This window comes from Anguilla rostrata, chromosome 5 (genome assembly GCF_018555375.3).
Source record: "Anguilla rostrata isolate EN2019 chromosome 5, ASM1855537v3, whole genome shotgun sequence".
Classification (NCBI taxonomy): Eukaryota; Metazoa; Chordata; class Actinopteri; order Anguilliformes; family Anguillidae; genus Anguilla; species Anguilla rostrata.
In genome coordinates, this window is record NC_057937.1 from 62,692,407 (window position 1) to 62,705,120 (window position 12,714).

Consider the following 12,714-nt stretch of genomic DNA (forward strand, 5'->3'; position numbering starts at 1 on the left):
CCTTTATCAATGCCTCATTATGGGTAAATATTCGCAAGGTTCCCTTACCCCTGCACACACCTGGGTAAATGATCAGCTTACTGCTGCAAGCTCCCGTATACAAACAAATAAACTATCATTTTGGTGCAACTCGGGCTGTCTATTTGCTCACTGTGTGAGGACTCAACCAGGACTACAGGGGCATTTACACACAGTCTGAGGGGTTGGTGGGGTATTCACACAGTCTGAGGGGTTGGTAGGGTATTTACACACAGTCTGAGGGGTTGGTGGGGTATTTACACACAGTCTGAGGGGTTAGAGTATTTACACAGGAGTAGTCTAAACTGACTGTACATTCCATGTACATATTTACAGGAACTCATTTGGGTGAAATGTGGACACTAAGCAGAAGTACATTTATTTATTTATAAATCCACTGATTCAGCGCTTGAAACCTAAATGTGGGGGAAATGATTAGAATGCCATAAGCACACAAAATGTGTCCCAAGACGACGCAGGTAAATGGAACAAAACCAGTTCTGCTTTTTGAAAAATGGAAATTACCATAACATTTATTGCATTACAGCTCTGCACTGAATTTGCATTTGACATAACTGGAAACGCAGGCTTGGGGGCCGGGGGGTGGCACTCCCATCAGCTGCAATGCACAAGGCAGGCTGGGGAATCCAGATCATGGAGAATCACAGAATCCATTTCTGCTTTTCCATCTGCACCATTCAGCCGACCGGCCGTCTCTCTGGGCCACAGTAAAAACACTCCCATGCAAGGACACGATCTTCAGCTGCCATTCATGATCCTAATTCACACGTAGCTATACCGTCAGATCACAGATTATCGGGCTAATTAAGAACCGATTTCGGCATTAAATGCAGACCATGCACCAGTCTCTCCAGCACCAGGCTCCCCCCTCAGCTGAGTTCACACAAGCAGGAGCGGATCATTATGGAGTGTGTGAGACAGAGAATCCCTGTGTGGGTTCATTCAGTGAACCAAACCAGAAGTGCAATTTACAAATCTCAGACACGCTGACCATACCTGATACATCACTACATTAAGACTCACAGCATTGAAGTGACGACCATCGGTATGATCTGCAGCAGATGAGTTAAAGTCCAGTCATAGCGCTGTTCAATTTCATAAACTGATCTTTTAATAATGAGAAGAACAGTGATGAGGGGGAAACTATGTGTAGCACCAACCTGGGAGATGCACGGCAGCCATTTTGCGCCAGAACGCTCACCGCACATCGGCTGATGAGGAGAGGGAACTCATTTTTTAAACCGATTACACTGGGGGCTGATTAGGTGGCTGGCTGAGGAAGCCTCTCAGAGTTCAGCCAGGACAAGCAAGGCCTTAACCGGGATTCAGAACCCTCAAACGGCCTGTGACCAGCTTCTCGACCCGAAATACATCAGACTGGGACAGAGCCAGTCTTCATAAAGCGTCTAAGCGTTAGCGCTGATGGGGATCAGTGTCCCCCAGTCTACCTCCTAACCTTTTCCATGACCAGCTAAAGGGCATAACTGACCCCAGATCAGCACCTTTGCCCCAAGACACTTTAATGACCCTGAATTAAGACCTGCGTGTGCTGCTTTGGAGTGCAGGAACTCCAGGCAGCCCCACGTCGTGATATTTGGACATTTATGATCATCAACACAATTTAAGTGCAAATAGAACCGTGCGGTCAGTGCTAGTCCGTTGACAGAGCGAACACAAACAAACCACAACGGAGATTTTTCCTGAAATGGGGAAGAAGCATTCACAGGGTTTTTTTGGGGTTGTGTGCAGCATCAGAAGGAGACCTGAATACAGCTTATGCACCACACTACACAGTATCAGCAACATTTACCGTTTTAAAACACACACACAGTCCACACACACACTGAGGACGGGCTACTCAGCTGCTGCTACGGAATTCACGTTTTGGTCAAACCTGCAAGGGCAGAAACAACCTGCCACACTGTGAGATGAACACCATGGCCTTACAGAGTGGAGGTGCCAAAGATTCAGCATAACTGGTGGTGCGAGGTGTCAATCAATGAGCCACTTTAAGACATGAGGTTTTCGTTTTTCTCCCCCTGCTGGCAGCTGAAGGCACTGCGCGGTGAGGGGCAGCCAATAGCTGTGGTTTCAGTAGTGCTACTTCCCGTCACATGATACTAGACAATCTTAGAGACCCGAAACACAGCGGCAAGGCCAGCCCCGGATCCGCTGATCCCAGATCAGTGTTCAGGAGCGGCGGGTCACATCACGTGAGGCTCTGGCTTGTCGAGCACTGACTCCAGATCAGTGGCCATATCCATGAAGCGTCTCAGAGCAGCAGAGCTCATTTGGGATCGGTTTCGGGCCTTTAGCGGACCCCAGCTCAGGTTTCCTCTCAGATGCTTTATGAATACGGGCCCAGCAGGAAGTGGGTGCCAAACTGGAACGGCCTCACCCTTCAGTTATCACGGCTGAGTTCCCCACTTGTGCCCTGAATGGTGGGCAGGGCCGTTATTGGTCCTGAGAAATAAAGTTGGAATGTTTATAGCGGGTCTCGGTGATGACTCAGCGTTTATAGCGGGTCCCGGCGATGACTCAGCGTTTATAGCGGGTCCCGGTGATGACTCAGCGTTTATAGCGGGTCCCGGTGATGACTCAGCGTTTATAGCGGGTCCCGGTGATGACTCAGCGTTTATAGCGGGTCCCGGTGATGACTCAGCGTTTATAGCGGGTCCCGGTGATGACTCAGCGTTTATAGCGGGTTCTGGTGATGACTCAGCGTTTATAGCGGGTCCCGGTGATGACTGAGCGTTTATAGCGGGTCCCGGCGATGACTGAGCGTTTATGCGGGTCCGGTGATGACTCAGCGTTTATAGCGGGTCCGGTGATGACTCAGCGTTTATAGCGGGTCCCGGTGATGACTGAGCGTTTATAGCGGGTCCGGCGATGACTCAGCGTTTATAGCGGGTCCGGCGATGACTCAGCGTTTATAGCGGGTTCCGGTGATGACTCAGCATTTATAGGGAGGTCCGGTGATGACTCAGCATTTATAGGGAGGTCCGGTGATGACTCAGCATTTATAGGGAGGTCCGGTGATGACTCAGCGTTTATAGCGGGTCCCGGTGATGACTCAGCGTTTATAGCGGGTCCCGGTGATGACTCAGCATTTATAGGGAGGTCTGGTGATGACTCAGCGTTTATTCCACACCAGGCCCATCCGCACGCTGGACCAGCGTCTGAACAGGATGAGCCACGCATTCTCTCCCCAACACGGCCACAGAAGAAAGGAATTCTGGGATAGCAATCGTTACAGTCCACCCTCCAACAAAATGAGAGCTGTACACAACATAATAACCCCACCCCAACTCGATCTCTCCACTCCACCAAATTAAGTAATCCCTCTCCCGCCCGCAAAGGCTGCCACCATTTTAAGACTCAAACCGTCTGACACCAGGAAACAGGTGCGATCCCTCGGGCCCAACCTCAGAACCGATGTTTACAAAACAAAAACGGCAAAAGGGAAACTGAGGATCAGCGGTTCCCAGAAGTGCAAATAGGTCAAAATGACAATAAAATGTCTCTTTATCTACATGCAATGAACATATACAGGCTATGAGATAAAAAGGTCTGCAGCGAGAGGCTTCCCGAGGCCTACAGAATGAGGTCTTCTGGGCTGTGTAGGCATTGGACTGACCAATCACAGCCAATCACAGCCCACACTGTGTACATCACCTGAGGCCACAGTCAGGCTTCTTCACTTACTCAAGTGACTCAAACCGACCTTGTTCAATGGCTCCACAGGTCAGGAAGCTGGTCCTCGGCGTTTTAAGACTGAATTCAGGAGTCACAACAAAATCTTTCCTGCTCCTTGTCTTCTCGACAAGATGGGACTTTTAGCGTTTAAGACAAATTATAATAAGGAGTTCAGGCAGGTACAATAACATCGGAATGAGGCTGTGGAAGTGAGAGTCCATCTTTGTCATCTTTGAGGGATATTCACAGCATGAAATTCACAGTGCAAAAACAAACGCCCTCCTTTCTTCTATGAATAAATATCCACCTGGAAAAGAACCACTTGTGTGCCCTGTGAGTAATCCTCCAGGACTGCAGGGGGCGTTGTCAGGTGGCAGTGTCTCCTGTGAGTAATCCTCCATGGCAGCAGGGGGCGCTGTCAGATGACAGGAGTGCCAAAGCACTTGAGGCACCACTGCACGGTGCTGCTGGGCGGCTGGTCTATGGGGGACAGGGCCTCGCGTTCCTCCGGGCTCAGCGCGTCGAAGGCCTCACTGTACTCACGGTCAAAGGCCTCTGCAGGGGAAACGAGAGAGAGACCGCAACATGTCCTCTGAAAACCGTGTCAACACAAACACAAAGATGGAGAGCGAAAAAATGGGAGAAACAGCAGTGTTCCAACGGTGAAAGACTCCGGGGGAGGGGGGGTTCTACATCGGGGTAGGGGTGCGCTCTCCTGGCAAACAGCCATGCGTACGTTTAAAAGCCAAGGACAACGTCAATCTTTACTTACAGATACAGCAATTCAGCTTTAAGGTTAAAGTACTTTGTTCTGGGTTGAAAAGCGCTGCCCCACCTGGGACTGCTACCTGCAACCCCTGAGTCACAAGGCCAGTTCCCTACCCACTACACCACACTGCTGCTATCCAGCCGACTGTACTCACCAACGTCAATATACTCTCTCCCCAGAGCGGCCAGTGACAGGAAGAGGATCTCTCTGTAGATACTCCTGTGTAACACAAGGGGGCGCTGTCAGGGTTTTCTCTCATGACCGAAGAGCGGTCCACTAGAACAGCAGGAGGTAGAAGGGACGGTGCGCGGCGTACCTTTGGCGTTTGGGGTGGGCGTTCTTTTGCACTTCCTGTGTGAGCAGGCTCATGGGCGCGCGAACGTCGCTCTCCTGGATGCTCCTGATGATGCTGTTCAGCAGATCTCTGGCCTCGCGGTGATCCGTCGGAGCCAACAGCGCTTTCTTCTGCCCTAAAACACACACACACACACACACACACACGCACGCACGCACGCACACACGCACGCACGCACGCACGCACGCACGCACACACACACACACGCACACACACACGACACACACACACACACACACACACACACACACACACACACGCACACACACACACACACACACACACGCACGCACACACACACACACACACACACACACACACACACACGCACGCACACACACACACACACCACACGCACGCACACACGACACGCACGCACCACCACACACACACACACGCACACGCACACGCACCACACACGCACACGCACGCACGCACACGACACGCACACGCCACGCACGCCACGCACGACCACACGCACACGCACGACGCACACGCACACGACCACACACCACACACACACACGCCAGCACCACCACACCACACACACAGCACCCACACACACACACACACACACACACACACACACACACACACACACACACACACACACACACACACACACACACACACACACACACACACACACACACACACACACACACGTACACACACACGTAATGTAAATCGAGAGCAGCAGTGGCTGAGTACAAAGACAGACTGCAATGCCTGCTTGCGCCAGTAGGATGCAGCAGTGAACACTCACTGAAGGTCCTCCAGAGCAGGTAGAGAGGTTCACTGGGCTCCTGGTGCAGGTTGATGTTGTCCCACAGGAGCTGCACGCACACCTGCTTACTGTCCTGGGACAGCTGGGTCAGAGGCAGCTGCAAGGGGAACAAGTACTGCACGTCACTGTCTCGCCTGTGCTTACATCACACCTGGCAACAGCCAATCACAAGCCACCCTTGGTCCAGGCTCCGCCTTTCGACTGCTAATCCCACCTGGATCAAATGCCTCTGAATTCTTGTGCTCTTTGAAAACGCTCCCGTAGCTCCCCAAAAATTTTCAACAAAAAGTATTTCCCTGAAGCACGAAGCACCCTCACATTAAAGAAGCGCATATTCTGAACATTGGCAAAAATTCCAAGAGTCTGCCATCTGCAGAGATGCTTCACTGGTGTGTAAAGGGTTTCAGTGCTTCAGATAATGTACTTGACCCAGGCCTGGTGCACAGAGATCAGAATCAGCACATTTAACACGACTCCAAACCAGCCCACTGAGTGTGAAATGACCTGACAGGAAGGAGTCCTGCCAGGGCCGTCACTAGTGGGGTGAAAGGAGGTTCTGTTTTATTAAAAATGGGGGGGGGGAGCAATGCCAGAGCAATGTTCTTTCAGGGGATCCATAATTCCGAGCTGCGCCCCGCACTCTTGTTTATTTTGGAGAATTAAACCAAGAAGGTGAAAAAGAAGTGTTTAATTGCAGCGCACCTCCGCTCCCCCAGGGGGCGCTGGTGCTCACTGACCTGCACTCCGTGGTTGCAGTGCTCCGAGGTGAGGATCAGGCCCGGCAGCGTGCTGGGCAGGTCCAGCCGGCAGAAGTACCACAGCAGGTTCCAGAAGAGGATGGGGTGCTGGCTGAGGAACTTGTGGGTGCAGACGACCAGCTCCCCCTCGTTCTCCAGCAGCGACTCCAGCTCCTTCCGCAGGACCAGGGGGCTCAGGTAGGGCACCGATACCGGCTGGGGGTTGGGCCTCTTCTGCCCCACTGCATCCTGGGAAAACATGGCAGGAGCTCATACTCTGGGCCCCCGGCCTGGATAGTCTAAACGAGTGCCCTCTCTCCCTTCATCTCTCTCTCTCCCCTCTCTATCTCTCCCTCTGAACTCACCGTCGCCCCCTGGAGGCTGCTGGGCAGGCTGGCGGTGGACACGCCGCGGGACGGGCGCTGGGGGGGGTCCCGGGTCTGCAGGGAGTCGCTCATGCTGCTGCTGCGGGTCAGGGGGGTGCCCCAATTCACCAGCTCAGGGTCCAGACCAGGGCTGGGGGGGGAGAGGGGACCCCAAAACACAGTCATGCCACTGATCCATCACCAGGCTGGTTCATAAAACAAGGGCTGACCCAGGATCAGTTTCCTCCTGTCCATACCATCACTTCATCCATTATGAGTGCGGGCCAAACTGACCCCAGGTCAGTCACACATAAGACCATGAGCTCACCCCTCCTGTATGCCAGCCAGGCCCCCAGGGGCCCCCGTCGGCACCTCCAGTGGGGGCTCCTCGAAACTGATGAGGTCAGCAACCACCGCAGAGGCCCCGCCCTTCTGGTCAGCTGACTCCGATGACAGGGGAGCACTGTTGCTATGGATACTGTCACCTGACATGCTGGGTTTCAGCGGGAAGCTGCGGGGAGAGGAGAGGAGACAGAAGCGTAAACGCGGGCGTGTCTCGAACCCGCAACACTCCCGTGGGCGGAGACTGGTGCCGGAGGAGGTTTCGCTTGAATCTTCAGTCCGATAAACGCAGTTTGTAAGATGCTTCAGGCTTTTAACCCGGGCCAACAGCTGTGTCCTTACTGGAAAGGATACGTTGATTCAGTGTTGTGTGAGCGTTGATTCAGTGTTGTGTGTGTTGCTGCAGCGTTGTGTGAGCGTTGCTGCAGCGTTGTGTGAGCGTTGCTGCAGCGCTGTGTGAGCGTTGTGTGAGTGTTGCTGCAGCGCTGTTTGAGCGTTGCTGCAGCGCTGTGTGAGCGTTGCTGCAGCGCTGTGTGAGCGTTGTGTGAGCGTTGCTGCAGCGCTGTGTGAGCGTTGCTGCAGCGTTGTGCGGGCGTTGTGTGAGCGATGCTGCAGCGTTGTGTGAGCTTTGCTGCAGCGTTGTGCGAGCGTTGTGTGAGCGTTGCTGCAGCGTTGCTGCAGCGTTGTGCGAGCGTTGGACAGGCTGACCTGGATGCGGTGCGCAGGTCGCGGAACTCAGCGTGCAGCAGGGGCAGGAAGGAGGCCTGGCAGAAGGGGCAGGTGGTGTTCAGGTTGGAGTCGTCCGCCGTCCAGCCGGCCATGATCTCCTCGTCATACACCAGCGCTTCACAGGAAGTGCACTGTGAGCAGCTGGACATCAGCACCTGCACAACACCACAGACACATGAACCACAGCTCACTGACCCACAGCTCACTGACCGACCAACGGCTCACTGACCCACAGCTCACTGACCAAACTGAGCTCAGGACAGTGAAGCAATCAGCCTTGGATGATCAGTGATTGAGCACTGGGTGTGCTTTAGACTCCCAGCAGCAGAGGGCGCTGTCCTCACCTCCAGGGCGGTGTTCTGGTTGATGCTGGAGGAGCTGGTGTGGTGAGAGGAGTCTGCACCCCTCCCAGACCGGCCTGGGTTCACACCTGCTCACAGGGTGTGGGGGCAAAATGCAGTCAGTGTCCATACAACATATGCATGACTGCATGTGTGTGTGTGTATAATGTGTGTGTGTATATATAGTGTGTGTGTGTGTGTGTGTGTGAGTGTATAGTGTATAGTGTTTGAGTGTGTGAGTGTATAGTGTGTGTGTGTGTATATATAGTGTGTGTGTGTGAGTGTATAGTGTGTGAGTGTGAGTGTATAGTGTGTGAGTGTGAGTGTGTGTGTGTATAGTGTGTAAGTGTGTGAGTGTATAGTGCGTGAGTGTGAGTGTATAGTGTGTGTGTGAGTGTATAGTGTTTGAGTGTGCGAGTGTATAGTGTGTGAGTGTATAGTGTGAGTGTGTGAGTGTATAGTGTGTGAGTGTATAGTGTATAGTGTGTGAGTGTGTACTCACTGCTGCTGCTGCTCTCCAGGCTGGTGCTGCTGTAGTTGAGGCCGTCGGAGCGCAGGGTGCTGTGGGCGGGGCCGTCTACCTCACCCACCCCCTGCAGGGCCCCCTCCGGCCAGGACGGGCCACTGCCCCCGCCCCTCCCGTCCTCCTCCTGAGAGAGAGCGCACGGGACGTCACAGAGCCCCACCAACCACCCACCTCCCCCTCCCAAAATCACAGCAAGCAATCCCTAAATGACTCTCATTGGCTGGCCGGGCGTCACATGGGCGGGTGCTCCGCTGAGCGACTCACCTCGTCGTCGGAGTAGGCGTAGGCAGACGCCACGGTGTCCCACACTTTGATGGCGACGCTGGCGGCCTGCTTCACGCCCGATTTCAGCGCCTCCATCTTGGGCCCGGCCAGCAGCTGCTCCATCCTGGGGGGGGCGAGCAGCTGGCCCATCCTGGGGGGGGCGAGGCCGGAGAGGGAGCCGATGAGGGAGCCGAGCGAGCTGCGGGGGGAGGAGCGCATCAGCGCGCTGAAGGAGCCCGCCCGCTGCACAGCGCCCCACCCCTTCCGCTGCCCCGCCACCGCGCCGGACCGCCCCACGCCCGGGAGCGTCGGGCTGGCGGGGAGGCTGGCCCTCCTCCCGGGGGACACGCTGGAGGCGGAGTCGACCTCGGTGGCTGGCTGCGGCGCCCCCTGGTGGTGCAGCTCCATGCTGAAGGACTTGGGCCCCAGAGGGCTGCTGGCCAGGTTTTGGGGCGCCGCCGTTGGCGGGACTGGGGTACGGGGGTCCCGGGTGCGGGCCGGGCTGGTTTTGGAGCTGTCCGTCACCGGCAGCGGGGACAGGAGGTCCGCCCCCGTGGCCACGCCCTCCCTCTCCACGGCCCTGCTGGAGGAGCTGTCCCTCTGGGCGGGGTCTCTCTGACCCCCATCCCCCCCCCTCAGCAGCGCCACAGAGTCTCCTTCTGTCCTGGGACAGTCAGCCCCCACCGCCTCCGGCAGCCTGACCTCACTTAATTTGGACGGGGGCTCAAGAAACACGTCGTTCTCCTCCGCTGTGTCCGAGGATCCGGACACGCCCCCCTCGGGCTCCATGCCCGTGAAGGGGGCGGAGCCGAGGGCGGAGCTGGTGGGAGTGGTCTTGCACCCGGAGAGAGCGGCTTCCAGGATCTTGGCATCGGCTGCCATGGCGACGGCCATCCGGTCAGCACTGGTCTCCAGCATGCCGGCCCGGCTCTCCATGCTGAAGCTCCGCCCCAATGCCGTCTGGAGCCCCGCCTCCCCGGCCCCGCCCAGGGAGACAGCCACGCCATCCTCGAGCAGAGACACCTCCTCGCTCTGATTGCGTGAGGTGAACAGCTTCCTCACACCTGTGGGACCAGGTGAGAGAGAGAGAGAGGCCACATGATCACAACAGAAGGGCCTCCAGTCCTGGAGAGGGCGCTGTGCCTGCGGTTTTAACTCCAGTCCTGTATTTTCAGATTGTTTAAAAAAAAAAAAAATTTTGTTTCCCTTCAATCAGCAGCCAATTTAGGCCTTGGAAACAAGGTGTGTGGATTTAGCCAATCAGTGACTTGAATTAAGCACTAACACACTGAAACAAAAAAAGCAGCAGTTACTCCACGAGACTGGCAGCCCTGCTCAGAACGCCTGACCTAACCAAAACAGAAATCAAAGCTATGAAACCATTGGCCGATAGAAGCTGTGTTGGGGATATGACCTTTTGTGTGTGTCAGTAGCCTGGCTTTCTGACAGACAGACAGACAGACAGAGAGGAGGATCAGAGCAGAGAGCCCTACCACTGCCCCTTCCTGCAGAGCCATCCGAGCTTCCTGTGGACAGCCTGACGATGCTGGGCCCTGGGGTGGGCGTGTCCCTGGGGCTCAGGGGCGGAGCCAAAAGCTCAGCACTGTCTACTGAGCCCGCCCCTTCCTTCGCTGCGGAGCAGAACGGCCGACAGTCTGTTACTCACACACACACACACACACACACACACACATACACACACACACACACAGGCGCACACATACACACACACACAGTGTATACACATACACACACAGTGTATAGACATATACACGGACAGCACACACATACACACACACACGCACACACACTTAGAGACACACACAGTACACTATAAATTTAATGTAAGCTGAAAGTTGTTACCTCCGCTGTGGTGGTTGCCATTGGCGTTGCCCCCGACAACAAGGCTGCGGGAGAAGAGGGTGTGTTCCTCACCGCTGATCCTGTCGTCGTCACTTCCTGCCATGCCGTCCCCCTTCACCTCTACACAGGTGTGAAAGGGCGTGGTCACTTCCTGTTACTCCCACAGCACATTACTGCCTGTGACCAAACCCAAACACTAACCCAAACCCAAACCCAAACCCTAACCCTAACCCAAACCCAAACCCAAACCCTGCAGCTCTCTGCCTCAGCTGATGGGTGCTGAGCGCTCAGGAGCAAAATGGTTGCTGTGGTAACTGGTGAGTGACACGATCATCCCCACCCACTGAAATCTCTCCCGAACACAGCAGTCAGTGTTTGGCTATCCACACACACTGGAGCAGAGCCTTAACAGATACCACACCATGGGGCCCATCCACACACTGGAACAGAGCCTTAACAGATACCAGACCATGGGGCCCATCCACACACTGGAACAGAGCCTTAACAGATACCAGACCATGGGGCCCATCCACACACTGGAACAGAGCCTTAACAGATACCAGACCATGGGGCCCATCCACACATTGGAACAGAGCCTTAACAGATACCAGACCATGGGGCCCATCCACACATTGGAACAGAGCCTTATCAGATACCAGACCATGGGGCCCATCCACACACTGGAACAGAGCCTTAACAGATACCACACCATGGGGCCCATCCACACACTGGAACAGAGCCTTAACAGATACCACACCATGGGGCCCATCCACACACTGGAACAGAGCCTTAACAGATACCACACCATGGGGCCCATCCACACACTGGAACAGAGCCTTAACAGATACCAGACCATGGGGCCCATCCACACACTGGAACAGAGCCTTAACAGATACCAGACCATGGGGCCCATCCACACACTGGAACAGAGCCTTAACAGATACCAGACCATGGGGCCCATCAACACACTGGAACAGAGCCTTAACAGATGCCAGACTCTGGGGCCCATCCACACACTGGAACAGAGCCTTATCAGCTACACTTACTACTTATGAAAGCAATTTCCCTTTATCCAAAAGCCTAAATTATAATAATAGAAAAAGCAAAAACAGAATACATCGTAAGGGAATGGAACTGAGGTTGCGATCAGAAGTGATCAGTTGGTGAATAACAGCTGAGAGGTTGATTTTGATTTTAACCAGCAGGTGGCACTGTGACCTCATAAATGACACCCATGCAAACAGTACTTTCCAGGACTTTGGGAAATTGAGCTTCTACTGATTATCAACCATTTTCTCATAAGACTGACATGACAGCAGACTGCAGGGATCAGGTTTGTACCCGGGAGAGCTGTGCTGGTTGGGGAGGGGGGGGTTCAGCCGCCCTACCTGTGCTGATGTGCAGGGGACCTTCGGCCCGAGCCGTCCTCCTCAGTGCCCGGTTGAACTGCGCCACTGCCCGCACCGCGTGGCGCACTTTGGCCCACAGGAAGCCGCCGCTCCGGTTCTGGCTCGGCCAGGAGCCCTCCAGGACGGCCTGGGGACGCAGAGAGGAGCCAGCGGAAATTAGGGACCCCACTCCAGCCCCGGGTCATCAGCTTCCCCCCCCCCACCTCTCCCCTCTCCAGAGAACCACCTTATTTTCACTTTCTTACTTTAGACTTTAGTCAAAGATTTGATTACACACGGCCCATATCACCACCACCAACCCCAGTGTCCCACCACCTGATTTTACAGCATTCATTATGAGCTATTACCAGGAGAGATAAGCAGACAGACTACCAGCCTAACAGACTAACAGGCTAACAGGCTAACAGGCTAGCATATCAACACACAAGGAGAGGAAGACAGCTCTTTCAGGCATGAGCCTAAGTATCTCTAATTCGCTCAGTCACAGATGCT

General features: G+C 54.6%; 1 protein-coding gene across 1 annotated transcript in view; it reads right to left on the reverse strand.

Annotated features, from left to right (window-relative positions):
- Positions 1-522: 522 nt before the first annotated feature.
- The window catches only part of LOC135255888 (DENN domain-containing protein 4C-like), a 32,807-nt gene continuing 20,615 nt past the window's right edge, over positions 523-12,714 (reverse strand). Inside the window, exons 19-32 of the mRNA XM_064337657.1 lie at positions 12,202-12,349; positions 10,814-10,933; positions 10,444-10,581; positions 8,951-10,014; positions 8,663-8,810; positions 8,164-8,249; positions 7,799-7,974; positions 7,077-7,259; positions 6,749-6,899; positions 6,384-6,632; positions 5,626-5,743; positions 4,821-4,974; positions 4,659-4,723; positions 523-4,290 (exon numbers count right to left, since the gene is read on the reverse strand). Coding sequence (XP_064193727.1) covers positions 4,154-4,290; positions 4,659-4,723; positions 4,821-4,974; positions 5,626-5,743; positions 6,384-6,632; positions 6,749-6,899; positions 7,077-7,259; positions 7,799-7,974; positions 8,164-8,249; positions 8,663-8,810; positions 8,951-10,014; positions 10,444-10,581; positions 10,814-10,933; positions 12,202-12,349 — 2,937 coding nt within the window. The 3' untranslated portion in view covers positions 523-4,153. The remainder of the gene's footprint in view (positions 4,291-4,658; positions 4,724-4,820; positions 4,975-5,625; positions 5,744-6,383; positions 6,633-6,748; positions 6,900-7,076; positions 7,260-7,798; positions 7,975-8,163; positions 8,250-8,662; positions 8,811-8,950; positions 10,015-10,443; positions 10,582-10,813; positions 10,934-12,201; positions 12,350-12,714) is intronic.